The sequence below is a fragment of the Notothenia coriiceps genome, unplaced genomic scaffold (assembly GCF_000735185.1).
Source record: "Notothenia coriiceps isolate Sejong01 unplaced genomic scaffold, NC01 NC01_scaffold00003763, whole genome shotgun sequence".
Lineage (NCBI taxonomy): Eukaryota > Metazoa > Chordata > Actinopteri > Perciformes > Nototheniidae > Notothenia > Notothenia coriiceps.
The window spans coordinates 1-18004 of NW_011336464.1; the positions used below are offsets into that span (position 1 = coordinate 1).

At 41.8% G+C, this 18004-nt stretch overlaps 1 protein-coding gene across 1 annotated transcript in view; it reads left to right on the plus strand.

Annotated features, from left to right (window-relative positions):
* Positions 1 to 1228: 1228 nt before the first annotated feature.
* Positions 1229 to 18004, plus strand: part of LOC104941708 (voltage-dependent P/Q-type calcium channel subunit alpha-1A-like) — a gene marked incomplete at its 5' end in the record, with an annotated part of 18025 nt that continues 1249 nt past the window's right edge. The window contains 8 exons of the mRNA XM_010766842.1: positions 1229 to 1345; positions 1772 to 1837; positions 1947 to 2038; positions 10639 to 10789; positions 11177 to 11304; positions 11535 to 11631; positions 14974 to 15079; positions 15503 to 15610. Of these exons, the coding sequence (XP_010765144.1) occupies positions 1229 to 1345; positions 1772 to 1837; positions 1947 to 2038; positions 10639 to 10789; positions 11177 to 11304; positions 11535 to 11631; positions 14974 to 15079; positions 15503 to 15610 (865 nt within the window). The remainder of the gene's footprint in view (positions 1346 to 1771; positions 1838 to 1946; positions 2039 to 10638; positions 10790 to 11176; positions 11305 to 11534; positions 11632 to 14973; positions 15080 to 15502; positions 15611 to 18004) is intronic.

Consider the following 18004-nt stretch of genomic DNA (forward strand, 5'->3'; position numbering starts at 1 on the left):
AACTATGTGCAATATATATATATATATGCCGTTAATATCTGTGCAATATATACCTGGCTGCTAAATCTTCACAACTGTTAAAGCCCCTGTCACACTGTCCCGAAATTGACACCCGATGGACACACGAATATTGAATTGTGAATTTGCACGAAAATGGCAACGAACCACACACAAAGGCAACATTTACATTACATTTAAGACATACAACTGCAACGAAAGTAACAACAACAATTATGTTAAAGTACTATGATACTGTACTGATATTTTCAGACTTTGTTCTTTACTTTCTCCGTCTTTATATGTAGAAGATATTAAGTTTTCTCCGTAATGTTGTTTCCATAGCAACAACAACTTCCTGTCAACTCGCCTTCAAAATAATATATTATATCCTTTTCAGTTTCACAGAACAAAAATTGGGTTATTTACATAATATGTTTACATGATTTTGTTGTGCAATAAAACAACCCGATGGACACACGATAAAGGAAATGTTCAAATTCAGCTCTGATCGTAACAACATTGGGACATTCGTGAGGGCATCTTAAGCCATCGGCAGCAACTTCGTGAGCGGTGGCAAAATCTTTGGCATGCCAAAAAATTGTCGAAAGACCTTGCGAAGGTTCATTTTCGTGTTGAATTCGTGTGTCAATTTTGCCCTTCGTAAGGCCATCGTGAGCGCATCTTTTTATCATCGGTGCCATCGGGCATTCGCCCCGATCAGAGTGAGGGCGAATGCCCGATGGCACCGATGATAACAAGATGCTCTCACGATTTGACAAGATGCCCTCACGAGTGCCTTACGAAGTTGCCGCTCACAAAGTTGCTGCCGGAGCCTGAGAAACTCCACCAGCGGTCATACGATGGCTTAAGATGCCCTCACGAATGGCCCGATGTTGTTACGATCAGAGCCGAATTTGAACATTTCCTTAATCGTGTGTCCATCGGGTGTCAAGTTCGGGACAGTGTGACAGGGGCTTTAAGGAGTGATCTCTGGGCCATGATACAGATTTATATCAGCTCCTGGAAAATAGAGAGTCAGGATTGGTAAATTGAGCAGGCTTTCTCAACCCATGACACAGAATATTGTAGAATCATAGTTAGAGTATGTATAGAGTAATAACTGAACAGATAACCAGCTGAGGTGACTTTAATAAGCCCTAGTAAGGCTGTGTTCAGTGAGGGATCCTGGTATGTGGTTGATAATGGTTTGATGTCGTCTTTCTAACAGGACAGGCTGCTGAACCTGAGCTTTCTGAGATTGTTCAGAGCGGCCCGGCTCATCAAGCTGCTGAGACAGGGCTACACCATCCGCATCCTGCTCTGGACCTTTGTCCAGTCCTTCAAGGTGCTCACACACCTGCACTTTTACACACTCACACACTCACATGAGGAAAAATACATAAGTAAAATACATTTCATATCAAAGTGTGGGTCGTCGTATGAAGGAGGTAAGAACAGGGTTGGTGGATGGGTCAAACAAACACAGGACATTGTCACTGTTCATGTCTCATGTGAAACCAAAAGTCAACATTGACTTATTTTTTAAGTTCTCTTTCTTTAGGAACACATTTGAGAATGCATATTTGCTGTATGGGAACATTGTTTTTAAGAGACAGGGTGGACATATGTGTTTGTCAGGCCTATGTGTGTTTGTGAAATAATAATGGAGGGATAGTAAAGCAATTTGTCTTCTTTTACTGCACTCAAAGATTCCTGTCTGGAATGTGTAAATGTGTTCTTGTTTTCCTGTTTCCTGTTTTCTTTCCCCCAGGCCCTGCCTTATGTTTGCCTTCTGATTGCTATGCTGTTCTTCATCTATGCCATCATTGGGATGCAGGTGGGTGATGCTGTGCTCGCGGAGGTCATGATATTCATGTTGTGGTTTACCATTCCTAATAAAAAAAAGGAAAACAGTATATCCATTTCCCTCACTGTCTCTGCTGTAGGTGTTTGGCAACATTGCGATGAATGAGGACACAGCTATTAATCACCACAACAACTTCCGCACTTTTCTCCAAGCTCTCATGCTGCTGTTCAGGTATAACAAGCTTTATTATAATTGACGTATATATCACAAGCACTTTGGATAACTTTTACACTTATGGACAGTTTATGAAGACATTTACACTTGCACTTTCTGCAAAATATACTTAGTTAAGAATCAACTATGTAAAATATGTACGACCGAGTATAAAGACTTTTACCCACAGTATGTATAGTGATAATGAGATTATCACTACTGATCCACTCATAGGTAAGAAGTGAACATTTTAATCTTGTGGCTTTAACGCAATGGCTAGTTGAAGCCAATTTGACAAAACTGACTGTCAAGATCTTGTGCAATAAACATGCGATGTACAATAGTACCAGTACCAGTCAAAAGTTTGGACACACCTTGAAATTCGAAGTTATTTATTTATTTCAAATGTTTCTTCATTGTAGATGTATACTTCAAAACTATAAAAGAATACATATTATTATCTAGTAAACAAAAAAGTGTGAACAAATCCAGAATATTATTTATATTTTGCTGGCTACTGCAGAATGCTGTGGTACCCATGCTGGTTAAGTGTGCCTTGAGTCTTGAATAAATCACCAACAGTGTCACCAGAAAGCGTCTCAGAAAGACACGGAGGTTGGAACCAAAAATCGCAAATTTGGACCCATGAGACCAAGTACATGTAAGATTACAGATTTCCACTGTCTATTGTCCAATCCTTGTGTTTCTTGGCCCAAACAATTCTCTTATTCTTTCTGTTCATCTTCAGTATGGATCTTTGTAGCGATTGGACCATTAAGGCCTGATTCACGCATTTTCCTCTGAACAGTTAGACCCTCCAGAAAAACGCGGGCAAAAATCCTTTATTATGCGGGCTAAATTCCTTGATTATGCGGGCTAAAATCCTTGATTATGCAATCAAACATGCGGGGTTTTTATGTGATTTTATGCGGTGAAATTGCGGGAAGTTGCGAAATATGCGGAAAGTTGCGAAATATGCGGAAAAAATAAATATTGGGCTGTCTTATTTTTATTCTCTCTCACACACAACCTGCCACTAACGTTAAACCCCTTTACTATTCAATTAAACACATTCAATGTTTATTTATTGTAAAAGCAATTGGGCTATTTTGCAGTAAATTCTGCGATCGCAGAATCGTGTTTTTCTGGAGGGTCTATTCACACACACTCTACGAGATGAACATATTACATTACATGTCATTTGTTAGACGCTTGTATCCAAAGCAACTTACATACATTCAGTACTGTGGACAATCCCCACTGGAGCACAGGGACACAACGACATGCTGACTGCAGTGGGACTCGAACTTGCTATCCCCTGATTCGAAGTCCAGCTCACTACCCACTGAGCCACAGCCCCCCTTCCCAAAAAACATAAGTAGCTTTCATTGCAGCCTACCCCATACCCGACAGGTGCTGATGAAGACTTTATTACGTGAAAGGGATCTAAAACCAGGTTGGTCGCCAGGGTGATAAGACAGAAAAGTGGATAACTGCAGCCGTTGTCATGGTGAGGACTTTTATCTTTGGTTGGCTGGCGGCATGCCCTGAGGCGTTTGGAAGGCCTTTGCCGGACCGTGGCACAGGCAGTGACAGGAAGTTTACCAACAACACACACACTGCACAATCTCTGCATTCAAAGGGTAAAAGTAAATATAATGTTCAAATGTATTCATCAGTTCAAAGATGTTAAGCAAAAGTGTTCAATTATGAGCATTTGCGTGTTTGCATAATATATGTGCATTAAGTTCCATTACGAGTGTTCGTGCAAAACGAGGCCAATGCAGGTTTATAAATCTTATTTTTGTCATGACCTTTACTGTTGAATAACACTTTAAAAAAGCTCAACATTTTCTGAATGTCATTTAGAAGGACATCTGTCTCCATAATTGTGCTCATATAAATGTGGCAGGTGTTTCTGTGGCTGTGGGTATCTTGTTGGCGGTGGGCATCCATGCCTGTGTGTGTGCATGTCTGCGTCTGGATGAGTGACTGAGCGCGGAGCTATGACAGCCAAGCATAAAGCGGCACAGTTATGGATTTTAGCTTGAGGGCTGCTGTAGGGTTTTGCAAATCAGTCTGTTCCTCTCATCCTACCCTTCTCTCCCTCCTCTCATCCCCCTTCTCCTCTTCTCACAGGGACTTCAGTCACTTTTTTCAAATCCAAACCCTTTCTTTAACCTTTACGACGAATGCTCTTGATAACTTCTGTAAAAGTTCATCAAGGTTGCGTGCAATTGGGCGAGAAAAAGTTGAAACCGTGTAAAGTTTATAGACAAAGCTTAGTGTTGATGTAACCACTTGTAAATGTTACAAAAGGAAGCTTTGAAATTAAAAGTTTTTGGTTCAAAATGTGTTTGAATGAATATTCGAAAAAAATAATTGCAAGAAGGGAACATTTAAGCTCAGGAAACATAATAATTGCCTTAGAATAACCTGTTGTCCCTGTTTTGTACTTTATCTGCCTTTTTGCAGATCGAATGCAACAAGGTGGCAAGGCTTGACACGACCTGCTACATTAAAAAAACTACTTTTAAATAGGTGTGTTCCTGCCTGTCAGAAGGGGATGAATATGGAAAATAAAAATGCACATATTCAACCTCAGTGTTTTCGGGAGCTCTTTTGCTTTTCCCATCCATGGAGCAATTTGAGAATCCAGGAGAGAACAAAAAAGGTAAACGGATGTCACTCAGTTTCAGCGAGCTTCAGTGGCGACTGGTGCATGCCAGTGAGTCGACTTGTTTGTTTGTTTCCTCTTGTTGCATCTCGCATAGCTGTCTCCCTTTGTGAGCGTGCCTATGTCTGATCTTGTACTTTTTGCTGCTTTTATATATGTGCCAATGCGCTTGTCATTTTCATGAAGTAGCGTTTCAGACTGTGTCTGATGGAGTAAGCTGTGTTGGAATAGTACCATAAAGGGTGCAAAGGTTACATTTCCTTCTAAAGTACAATACAAATACCTTCTCCTGTTCAAAACGTGTGACAAACATTCCCGTTTTCCACCTTTTTATATGCTTTTATGCACATAAACAGCTACTTAACAGCCTGTTATTTACACAGGATATGTCCCTGCAACACAGTTCAAATTGATTATATCCAAAGCTGCCACTGTCTTTTGTGGCCAATGTTAATTATGTGAAGGATGCAACAACGGCCTTCGAGTCTTGACAGACTAATCAGCCGGAATGACAATTCCTCTGACGCAAGCTGTCACTCAGGTGGCCAGAAATCAGGTGACAGGTCCAGAACAAAAAGCATTAAACCTTCAACTTTCAACGGCCAAATTCACTTCGGTATTGTATAAAATGTATTGTGTGTGCATTGGATTGGATGCGGTTGGGAGTGCTGTTGCAAAGTGGTATGCCTAAAATTGTATTTTTCTTCATGGGAAACCTTTACAATGTTCTGTAGGGAGCCCACACCCTTGCTTGTCGGTTAGGGATTAGGTGACAGAAAGCCCTCCTTTCAAGCCAATCATATTTATTAAAACAAATATTATTGACAGACTATCAGGTGCATTATTGCAACCACATCAAATGGGTCCAAGTGGGAACAGTCTTTAGGTTTGCCTCCAGACAGATTTAATGTCAAATTAAGTGTGAAAAAATGTAAACAAACTTTGCACAAATACAAGATGGTATAGTCAAGGTCAGATATTTTCATGGATATAGAAACATTATTAAAAAAAATGTTTTAGTTGCCATGACCCTGATGTGCTGCTAATGTTCAACCTATGCTTCAATGCTTTTAGTTTCCTAAATGTAGCCATTCCGGAACGCCTCAGAATAATAGTTGTATAAAAAGGAAAAATAAAAACATTAAAGAGCAAGACTATGAAGATATGGTTAATGTGAATCACTTTGGTATGGTGTTGAACCAAAAGGTTATTCAACAAAATCAAAACAGTATATGTATTGATTTTATTGGAAATAGTCTGTAAAACGTGTTGCTTATGACCAGAGGTGGCAAAAGTATACACAATCTCTGAAATGTACTTGCAGTTCTAGTAAAAAGTTACTTTTAAACTGGCTGTTTTTGTGCAAAGCTAACTAAACCTTACATCATATTAATATAATATATTATTAATATAAGGGGAAAGAAGCTTCATTTAAACTTTTATTAATACCATTCTGAATGTATTCAGCGTGAACAACAAAAACAAAGTACCTGTATTTGCTGTCGCCAACATTTTAGATGGGTTACTTTGCCTTAATATAGGCCTAAACAAATAAAACAAAAATGATTATAGTACATTCGCCACAAATCATTTTTTGCGTCCACAACTTCAAACATCTCCCTTAAGTACAGCCATGGATGCGGGATGTCTTGCTGGTGGTCTGATGAATCGCCTCCGTCAATGTTATCTTCATTTTCAGTCCTGTCGCTGACTGTAATAGCGTTACTCATGGACATTATGCAGTTAGACCTTTCTGCCTAGCTGTTTCCTCATACGTCTTTTACGTTGTTTTCGTCTGTCGTGCATGATCTGCACACCATGGCTCGTCTTCTCTACGTGTTATTGTCACATCCATTTAGTTTTAAATCAGTCTTGATGTTGGGGAAGGCCCGCAATGATGCAAAATAACAATTATTTATAATTCACCTCACATGCATTAAAACGAAAGTAACGAGCCCGTTTTGAAAATGTAAGAAGTAGAAAGTGCAGATATTTGTGTTAAAATGTAGGGAGTAACATTAAAAACTCGTCAGAAAAAAAAATACTTAAGGGACCCGTTTCTACTGATCATAATTCCATTATTGAGGTATACTAGAATAGATTTACATTGTTCAATTTTCCAAACTCACATTGGTTTCTCATACAGCATCTCTGTATTTATGTGTATTCATTCTCAATCCTAAACGGCTTGTTGGAGCTCCTGCCCCTCCTCCCTGTGAGCCCAGTGTGCTCCGATTGGTCAGCTCGCCCACTCTGTTCTGATTAGGGTTGCAAAATTCCGGGAATTTTCAAAGATGGAAACTTTCCACGGGAATTAACGGGAATTTATGGGAATTAACTGGGAATTTTCTAAATTGAAGGTTGGCTCTTCATAGGAAACAGTTGAACAGGAAATAGTTGGGGAGAGTATATTTTAGCATAATCTTGACTAAAACAAACAGATGCCATTCAAGTACACTTGAATATCCATGCCATAGCACACTGCTTACTGCATGGCTATTGAGACCACACAAAGGTTCGCAACAGGCTCACAAATGTGAGAGTGGAAAAACTGGTTGGCATTCGGGCAAACCTAAGGCTCTTTGAGCCTGACACAGAGCCATCCTCAACAAGGCTGGACAGTGACACTGAAGAGGAAGACTCAGAGTTGGATGTTGATGAGGCCCAGGAAGAGCCCGTTGACTGAAAGGGTTTAGCCAAAATGCAGAGGATTAAGCAATCCTCTGCATTTTGGCTAAACCCTTTCAGTCAACGGGCTCTTCCTGGGCCTCATCAACATCCAACTCTGAGTCTTCCTCTTCAGTGTCACTGTCCAGCNGTAGATTAATACTGAAGACATCAAAACTATGAAAGAACACATATGGAATTATTTAGTTAATAAAAACGTGTTAAAAAAATCAAGAATATGGTTTTTAATTCTAGATTCTTCAAAGTAGCCCCCTTCTGCCTTGATGACAGCTGTGCACACCCTTAGCTTCTCTCAGTTTGCTTCATGAGGTCGTCACCTGGAATGGTTCTCAATTAACACGTGTGTCTTGTCAAGAGTCAATTTGTGGAATTACTTGCCTTCTTAATGTGTTTGAGACCATCAGTTGTGTTGTGCAGAGGTAGACTTAGTACACAGTGGAAATCCCTATTTGACTGCTGTTGTAATCCATATTATGGCAAGAACCACTCCACTCAGTAAAGAGAAACGGCCGTCCATCATCACTTTAAGAAATGAAGGCCAGTCGATCCAGAAAATGTCAAGAACTTTGAATGTATCCTCAAGTGCAGTCAGGGGGGGGAGCTTTGCTGGTGTCACTGTTGGCGATTTATTCAGAATTCAAGGAACACTGAACCAGCAAGGCTACCACAGCATTCTGCAGTAGCCAGCAAAATATAGGTAATATTCTGTTTTTTTTAAACACTTTTTTGTTTACTAGACAATTTCATATGTGTTATTTTATAGTTTTGATGTCTTCAGTATAAATCTACAATGTAGAACCAATTAAAAAAAATAAAAGAGAAGATTTGTCCAAACTTTTGACTTCGTCCAATACTAGTGTATATCTCTCCCAAAATATATATTCTGTGTATATGTATGTATGTATATATATATTGTTAGGGAATAATTTGCTTAGGTATTCAACCTTCGACAAAGTTCGTCATTTTCTCTTCTCACTGTCTCTTTTCCCATGGCATAGTTGTACGACGAGGGGCAGCTTGGCGCATTGTTGTTGCCAGCTTATCACCGAGCACAAGCTGACATGAGATAGTTTATTATTCAGGGACATCTAGAGGCCTTTCTTTTATCTGGAACGTAGATTCCCTGGCGTACATTATTTTCTATGCACGAGAGCTCTTGTTAGATTCAGTGTCTGTATTTGTTTAGTCTCGCTGATAAAGAATGTTGATTATTACACTCCGAACTAGTTAAAACCTGGAACTACAGAAGAGTTCTTCAGAATTGGTTTGGCATCTCAACCGTGTGGTCAGATCGTGGCCCGTGACATGTCTTGTGAATTCTCCGGCCGAAGCTCCAAATAAACCGTCAGTGTTTGCCATCAAAGCTCCAGCTCTCCTCCTTGTGTCTCTCTGAGTCCCGTCTCCAATTGCTTCAGAAGTTTCCCCCACATACAGTGGCGGCCGGTCAATAGGGGCGCTAGGGGCGCCGCTATTGACATGTTTGTCAATAGCGGCGCACATGTTTCTTGATATGTATTAAAAATTAAAAATTCATAAAAAATATATTTCCCCAAAAATATTTTTTATATTTTTATTTTTTAAAGAACAAGTAACATAGTTATATAGTTGGTATCAGTAAAATGATATAATCTACAATTAAAGATCTTGTTTAAATTGTTTTACCGAGGGTGTCTAAAGGTTTATTTCTGGATATAGTCACCATCGTTTCCTGCTGGGCCTGGCCGTCAGCGTGAGTATTCATTACCCTCTTGTGCCGGAGGCTCGGTGTGGGGTAGAAAAGAGGCCCTCATGCCAGGAGTGCAGCTGCAATCCAAACAAGGCTGACTGACTTGCGTATACTGTAAAGCACTAGTAGNTAGAAATGTTCGTCGGTAAATGAGATGGATTAGATTTTTTCATCTTGGTGTTTTCTCTATCGTGTGAGCTCCACACGTTCACTCTATACAGTGTTGTTTACATTCTGTGATGCGCGAGCTGATGACGTCACGTCAAGACGAGATAACTTTTTTTCTTCTCAACTTTTGTGGAAAAATGCGGGGATTATGCGGCCTTTTGATAAATATGCGGCCTTTTAAAAATCTGCGCCATTTTGCTGATTATGCAGTAAATTCTGCGATCGCAGAATCGCGTTTTGAAAAACGCGATTCTGACACAGAGCTCAAGTAGCAGGTAATCTCAACATCCACTGTTTAGACTCTAAACAGTGGATGTTGAGATTACCTGCTACTTGAGCTCTGTGATCATTTATGTGGGCTCTAATGTGAGGTGCTTTAATTTGCAGTTTCTGAGGCTGGTAACTCTGATGTATTTATCCTCTGCAGCAGAGGTAACTCTGGCTCTTCCTTTCCTGGGGGGGTCCTCATGAGAGCCAGTTTCATCATAGCATTCGATGATTTTTGCGACTGCACTTGAGGAAACATTCAAAGTTCTTGACATTTTCTGGATCGACTGGCCTTCATTTCTTAAAGTGATGATGGACGGTCGTTTCTCTTTACTGAGTTGAGTGGTTCTTGCCATAATATGGATTACAACAGCAGTCAAATAGGGCTTTCCACCGTGCACTAACCCTACCTCTGCATAACACAACTGATGGTCTCAAACACATTCAGAAGGCAAGTAATTCCACAAATTGACTCTTGACAAGGCACACGTATCAACTGAAAACCATTCCAGGAGACGACCTCATGAAGCTGATTGAGAGTAGCCAAGAGTGTGCAAAGCTGAAAGGGGCTACTTTGAAGAATCTAAAATAAAAATCATATTCTGGATTTGTTGACACTTTTTTGTTAACTGGATGATTCAATGTGTTCTTTCATAGTTTTGATGTCTTCAGTATTAATCTACAAAGTAGAACAAATTAAAATAGATAAAAAACTTTGAATTTGAAGGTGTGTCCAAACTTTTGACTGGTAGTGTATTTGCAATTATATTGGTGCTATAATCACTTTATGTGAAAAATACATCTTTCATAAATGTCCTCAAACTTTTTCAAGGTCACAATACTTAATATGCTATTTATGTCACTTAGTTTTACTTAAATTGCTGCTACACATTTTGTAGCCATGGTTGTGTACTTGTTTGGCTGTGTAACTATTAAAGGAATAACGATTCTGATTCTGAATTTGAACTACTGCTCATTCTACATTATAATGTCTGTTTAATATTCGTGGAGCTGGAGCTGATAAAAAATGCTGCCAGCCATGTATTTCTCTTCAGGTATAGTCTGTCTCTCTCTCTGCCTCTGTTCTATCAGGAGTGCAACTGGTGAGGCCTGGCAAGAGATCATGTTGTCATGTCTGAGTCACCAAGTCTGTGACGAGCGATCCGGCTCCCAAGGGAAAGAGTGCGGCAGTGATTTTGCTTACTTCTACTTTGTCTCCTTCATCTTTCTCTGCTCCTTCCTGGTTAGTCTGAAGTCTGCCAGAGCATTACATTCAGATGTGACATGTTGGCTTTGCAGGAAGCTCACATTGATTTCATCCCTAGGTCAATAAATCTACTTAGGTTTTAAACCTGATTCTGATTCTTCAAGAACTAGCGTGATGACGAGGTTGATTGCTTATTTATTCAGTTCATTCAGTTTCTGTTAAAGTGACCTATCTGTATCAGAATCCCTGCTTTGGAGCCGTTCCTCTTTATTGACATAGTTTATATACTGACAGAGCAGGGTGGTTGTTGTCTTTAGTCACTTACACACAAAAACATGAGGAAATTGTTGAAATATACTGCTGGTTTCAGATGCTGCTGTTACCTGGTCGAACACAGGAGTAACTGTGCTTTGTGTTTTGCAGATGCTGAACCTGTTTGTGGCTGTGATAATGGATAACTTTGAGTACCTAACCAGAGACTCCTCCATCCTGGGGCCTCATCACCTCGATGAGTTCATCCGGGTGTGGGCCGAGTACGACCCGGCTGCATGGTATGTTCACGTCTCCCTCTGGGCCCCCGAGAGTAGCATGCAAAGTAGAGTGAGGGGAACAGATACCCTAACTTTACTCCTATCTTTCCCCCTTTGTTACCAAGGTTACTAAATGTGGCCTTGTGCAGAAGCCTTGTTCCTATAGCTTGTTGTATGCAGTCAGCCCGATGATTATTGATTTACTGCTGTCTTGAACGTTTGTTTATTTATGTGCTTGTTCTTCTCCACAGCGGACGGATTTCCTATAAGGATATGTACAATTTGTTACGAATTATCTCACCCCCCCTTGGCTTAGGGAAGAACTGCCCTAATAGGGTAGCATATAAGGTTTGCAAATACCTGACATTTCCGTCACTAGGGTGCTTTGTGTACTTCTATGCCAAGAGACTTTAAACTGAATGGCTGTGCACCAATGAAATCACCTTTACACGAGCACCCGCCACTTCAAACTGACTGGCTTTGGTTGGTGATGCAGGAGTGGAAACAAAGCTTTCAAAGCCACAGCAAAGTTACAGTATACAGCACACACATTTTAATAGTCAGCATCAAAGTACTGATCACTAGTTTCAGGACATGTGTATACAACGTGTAAAACATTGAGGCATGTTTGTTATATGAAAAAAGACTTTACTTAATCTTAAAAAATACGAATAAGGTCCAAAGCCTGATGAAGGATTTTATATTTTGATGGAGACGTCTCTGCCTCAGACCTCTCTTGTGCTGGCATTGAAACCTTTGTCTCCGTGCACCCTGGTTCTAGTGGAATGTCTGCTGGCATGCTGAGGCAGACATCCCGTGACAATGCTGTCATTTCTCTTCCCTCCTATCAGCATTCTTTGTGTTGGGTAAACCCATCCTCCCTTCTTCTTTCCCCCCTCCCCTTTCCCACCAAACTCACTCTTTACCACTCCATGTTTCCTGTCAGGGATCCTGAGCTCCACAGCGATGCATCCCTGTGCCCCGCCACCGCGGCCAAGGATGACATCCACCTTCCATCTCACCCTAGGAAATCTACTAACACAGATTTCTGTTTCTCCTTTCCATTATTCTCCTGTTCTTTTGTTCTTCTTCCTTGGTTCCTCACCTCCTTCTCTAACTCCCCATCCTTCTCTGTTTGCGTTTTGTTTATTTCTGATTTCCTACCCTGTCAAGTGGCCGTATCAAGTATCTCGATATGTATCAGATGCTGCTCCACATGTCCCCGCCGTTAGGTTTGGGAAAGAAATGTCCGCCAAGAGTCGCCTACAAGGTAGACCCTCACCCTCCTCCATCTTCTCTCCTGTGCTCCACAGTCTTTCTCTCATTGGCGTGAACTCAAGCCAACGTCTGTGCTCTGCAGTTTTCCCTCCTCTCTTCACTTTGTTTTGCTAGTGCGCTGATATTTTTGGTGTAAGCCCCTACCTCATCTTTACTGTCTGTACTCTTTCTTCCTGTGGGCTAAGACCCATCTCCAATGATAACAGAGCTTAAGACATACAGTTATTTTAATCAACATACCTATACTTAATTATGCAGGATTCTTTCTCCCTTTTGTTGTAATATTATTATTTCCTTTGAATGGTACACCCCGGTTTGACTCTGTGGAGCAGTGTGTGTGGGTGTGTGTGTGTGTTACTGTGAGGCTGTGTGTGTGCGTGAGCTCTTGCAGGTTAGTGTTTGTGTAGCTTCTGTTGCTTTTCTGTGGGAGTAATACTATGTGCTTCTCACTTTATGATTCTGTCTTCGCTGCCCATCCCCTTTTTCTCTCATCTCATCTCAGTCACTGTTGGAAATATTTGTGTGTGTTTGTCTGTGCGTGTGTATTTATTTTAAGATAAATATTCATTAGGATGGCATTTCCACCTGATAAAGCAGTTGGTGGGATCTGTATCTGGATGGCTTATGCAGAAGGGCCAAACACTACAATTTGTCAAATATCCACTTGAGTCTGGCTCGAATAAGGAGCAATCTCCATCGACCCCTAATGTGCCCAGATCCCATTAGAACTTTAGAGACAATTGCTTTTTTTTAGATCAGGTTGGAGTTGCTGGAGCCCCCTCTTTATACTTGAGTTTGAGTTGAGTTGAATTGAGTTTTACAACCAGACTTTCATTCCAGCCAAACAATAATGGCACAGTGAGGAGCATGGGATTATGGGAATATTTATTTGCTTTTCCTGGTCAGGATTCCTTCAGTGTTCCTTGCCCACAGAGTCAGTTTCACGTTTAATATCACTCTTTCCAGATGTCTGATGACTTAAATCCTGTACTGTTATTTTACAGTTAAAAACTATGTGTATCCAACAATTGTGGCTTAAAACTTCTGGCAGACAACTAAACGCTGCATGTTAGGGGGTGTGACGCCACACAGGCACACAGATTAAATGCAATATTGATTAATGTTAGAGAATTATCTAGGTTTTAAAAATTGTAGTAAACATTAAGTTTAATGTGTAATATATTAACAACTCAATATAATATAACCGGTCTAGTCGTTTTGACCCTTTTAAACTGTAAATGAAACAAACTTCCACATGTTTTGTTGAAATCTGCCATGTTGATTGACATTGCACCAGCTGATAATGCATGTTGATCTTATTGACCCCATTTTTGCATATCTTCTATGAGGCTTTAAAAATGATTGGTATTTAAATCAAATATAGCTTCTCAATTGCTTTAAATGTTAAACACCTGCAGCATAGTACTTTACTAACTGTTCTCCTGTCTGTATAATTGATTGTGCAGCATGTAGTTGTTTGTGCGTTTAGGTGAATGACAGACCACATGCATATTTGCGAGTGTGTGTGTGTGTGTGTGTGTGTGTGTGTGTGTGTGTGTGTGTGTGTGTGTGTGTGTGTGTGTGTGTGTGTGTGTGTGTGTGTGTGCGTGTGCGTGTGCGTGTGCATGTGCGTGTGCGTGTGCGTGTGTGTGTGCGTGTGTGTGTGTGAGAGTGAGTGTGTGCATGCTCCTCAGCTCTCCACCCCCATCTCTTTCTGACTATGGTCTGTCTTACTCTCTGCACTGCCACTAATAGCACATGTAGGTGAATGCTTTTTGTGTCCAGGGGAGCTCAACTCTAACAAACAATCCAATAGCATTGTGTATGCGTCTTGTGGTACATAAGTCCTATACAAACAAAGTATTGCTTCTAAGGCTGCCCAGGCTTGATGGAATACACACTCTTTATGTAGCATACTGTGCCACGGTACATGTTGAGCATACTCAACCATCTCAACTCCAAGTTGATGACTGCTAGGATAGCAACCAGAGTCGAGCTCCTGCGACTGTCCAGGCAACTTCATGGTTATGCGTTACATGCCTACTCTCACCTTTAGTTCGGTCAATATCAGTCTTGCACCAGTGCACTTTGACTTGCAGCGTAGTGCATACTGTAGCAAATAGCAGTGAATGTGAATGTCTAGTTTGTCACCTCTGTACGTTCTTGTGGAGAAGGCCTTTTGTGTGCTGTCTCAGTAACGTTTTATCTATTGCCAATCTTGTACACATAATAACAACATTTAGCAAGTCACCTTTAAGGTACTTTATGCTAACAGATTGAATCCATGGCGGGTATTGAAGGGCAGCAGCACACAGACTGCTTTCTCTGGGTGAGCTGTATGTTCTGCTGGGGCTGTCTGCTATCACTCAGTCATCTAAAGTCTCTCTGTCACAACTCGTCTCCACTCCTCAGCGTCTTGTCAAAATGAACATGCCCATCGCCGAGGACAACAGCGTCCACTTCACCTCCACCCTGATGGCCCTCATCCGCACTGCCCTGGAGATCAAACTGGACTCAGGTTAGAAAACCACACCACACTATCATGTGTGTCATTAGGTTAGTTAAGCAATAATATTATTATTGCTTTTAACTAACCTACATTTGATTAAAGTCAACGTTTCACTTTTTTTGGTGTGGAAATAAGTAAATGTGACCTCCATTTGCACTCATTGGAAGGCTGCGTGTTCCTGAGCATATCTGGGTCTTGTTTCCTGCCTTCACTGCATCTATCTGCACTTCTGATGGAGATTTCTAATTTCAGATCTCAGGAACGCATTAAGTGCTTTCCATGCTCTGTTTCTTAAATGTACGGTAGTTGGAATATGATAATTTTTTCTGTCTCTCCTTCCCTCCCTTTTTTATTGCAACACTGTATACTGTGCTGTGGCTGGCAGTTGTGTTTGAATTAAAACGTTAAAAGTGTGTCTCTGTGTATCTCCAGGCATGGTAGCCCAGCGACTCTCTGACGCTGAGTTAAAGAAGGAGCTGTCCACAGTGTGGCCCAGCCTCTCTCAGAAGACCATGGATCTGCTGGTGACCCCACACACAGGTAAGCCTTTCACCAACATCACATTCTGAACCCTCACATACTCTCCTTGATCCAACCTGAAGGCAGTGATCTGGTGGGAGACACATTGTTTCAAATATAGGCTAAAGTCCGTTTTTAATTAAAGTAACTAAATGTGTAAGTGTATTTTAACTATTATATGTTTTATAGATGTTAGTGTGTAAGAGTGCATGTCTGTAGACACAACTTACTCTGCCGTTTTGCATCCACCTTTTGGTAAGAAGTGTTCTGCAACAAACTCACACACAGATCCATTTCCCTAAAGTTATGTCAATGCGTTGTTTCCCCTAAAAGTCTATTTGAATTGCTTTCTGTGAATTAATCAAACCACTCACTGTACAGAGTAATACTTTCCTTTATCTTATGTAAACCACTAGGGAGAGCACAGGGTAAATAGAAATGAATTGTGGAGTAAGGAATGACTCAGCACATTTTCTCTCTCATTTTGATTATTTAGTCCTCTCCTCTCCTCCCCTGTTCTCCTCTCCTCTCCTGTTCTCCTCTCCTGTTAGAGTCGGGAGGGCTGATAATTTATTCCGGGAAATTACTCTGACCTACTAATTGACCTAACAGAAGTTATTGAGTCTATGTAAGTTTACTGCTTGGCTGGGAGAGGGGGGCCTGTGGTGCCCGGGCGGCGAGTGGGGGCGGGAAGGCCCGGGGGGGGGGGGGGCGCGGGCCTGAGTGCCGCACAGGGAGCGGGGCGAGGGTGTTGGGTAGTGGTGTAGGGGGGGTTTGGTTACAGTCTGTAGTTGACCTGTTCGACCGGGGTTTGTAGGTTAAAATGAGACTCTCGGTCTATTCAAGGGAAGAGAAGAAGTCCGTGTATTGGTCGTGGGACAGGAGGATTTTCGTTGTTGACGAAGCTCGCCGCCCCTAAGATGCGGTCCGCCGCTCTAGTTGGAAGTACCCTCGTGTGCGGTCGGACGGGGCACGAGTCGGTCGAGAGAGAGTTGTGGAGCAAAAAAGTGCGGTTGTGGCCGCCTGCAGTGGGTGTGTGCTGAGCGAGATGAGAAAGATAAGTGACCTCACTGTTCCCCATCGTTCCCTGGCGCAGGAAATTGGAGTGATGGGCGAGAGTGTGCGCCGAGGTGGGGGCGAAAGAGCACGTCAGGATTTTGTTTTTTTTTTTGTATATTGGTGACGTGACAAGTACGCCCTCCGTCTAACATTGAGCGGATATGAGGGTGGTGTGTCGGGTGGGTACGGTCTGGGGTGAGGGCAGGTGCTGGTGGGCTGTCCACCTCTCTCGAAACTACCGCACGAACCGCTTCAGCGAAGAGATTTGGGTCGGCGTCGAGTGCCTTGCGGTACGGCCCGCGCATTTGACGTCGACGTCGGCGATCTGTTTGTGGATATCTGTTTGTTAAGTTTCACGTTGGGTGTGGGGTGGTTTTTTGTGTTTCAGCCGACTTTAATACGGTTTCTGTATTTGAGTTAGTGGGTCTCTTTTCAACTTTAAAATTGTTACCAAGACTTTTCAACATTTGAAATTTGACTAGCGAGCAGGCGATATGGCGAGGGGGGGGGCGGGGCGCGGGAAGGCAGGGGTCTCCTCTCTCTCTCTGCTCCTCTCTCTCCTTCGGGCCAGTTCGGGCTGAAAGACCCAATGTTTCTCAACATTACTTAGACTATACACGAGAACGACTCATAATTGGATGGGCGGTGGACACTCTAGAAGTGGCTTAAGTACGCTTTATGCCATACACTAAACACTTACAATCATTGGGGTAGACAAGCCTTATATCCATACACAAAACACTTACAATCGGGAGGCGTGGAAGCCTTATATGCGCATGACACAAACACTTACAGAGTTCGAGGGCGGTGACCAGCCTTATATCCATACACGCAAGACACTTACACATCGGGGCGGTGGGCAGCCTATATATCCATACCTTAACTAACCACTTACTTTGTAAACTTACGACGAAAAAATAGTGGCCAGACAATACTCCTTTAGAAATTTTTGACATAACCCGTCAGACTTCATGTTAAGCTCACATTATGTAAATTTTGACACTCGAATCCCAAAAGTGTAATTCGTACAAATCATACTATATTACAACATTTCTCTCTTACATATTTTGGGACATAACTCTAACCGGGATAAAAAGAAGTTTTATTGACTAGGGAAACCTAAGCCTGTTGAATTTTGCTGGTAGACGGCGATAGGAGAAGACGAAGTTTCCATTCTAGAGCGTGGGGGGGGGGCGGGGAGGGCTGTGAGTGTGGAATCCATCGGCCGTGTGGAGTAAATGACTATAGTTGTTAGGAAGCCGCTAGCGAATTTGTGCTAATCGCCCAGCAGACTTAACTTGTCGTCAATTAACTATTGGACACAAGCCAACGACTGCAACCACCTAAGACTCGTTC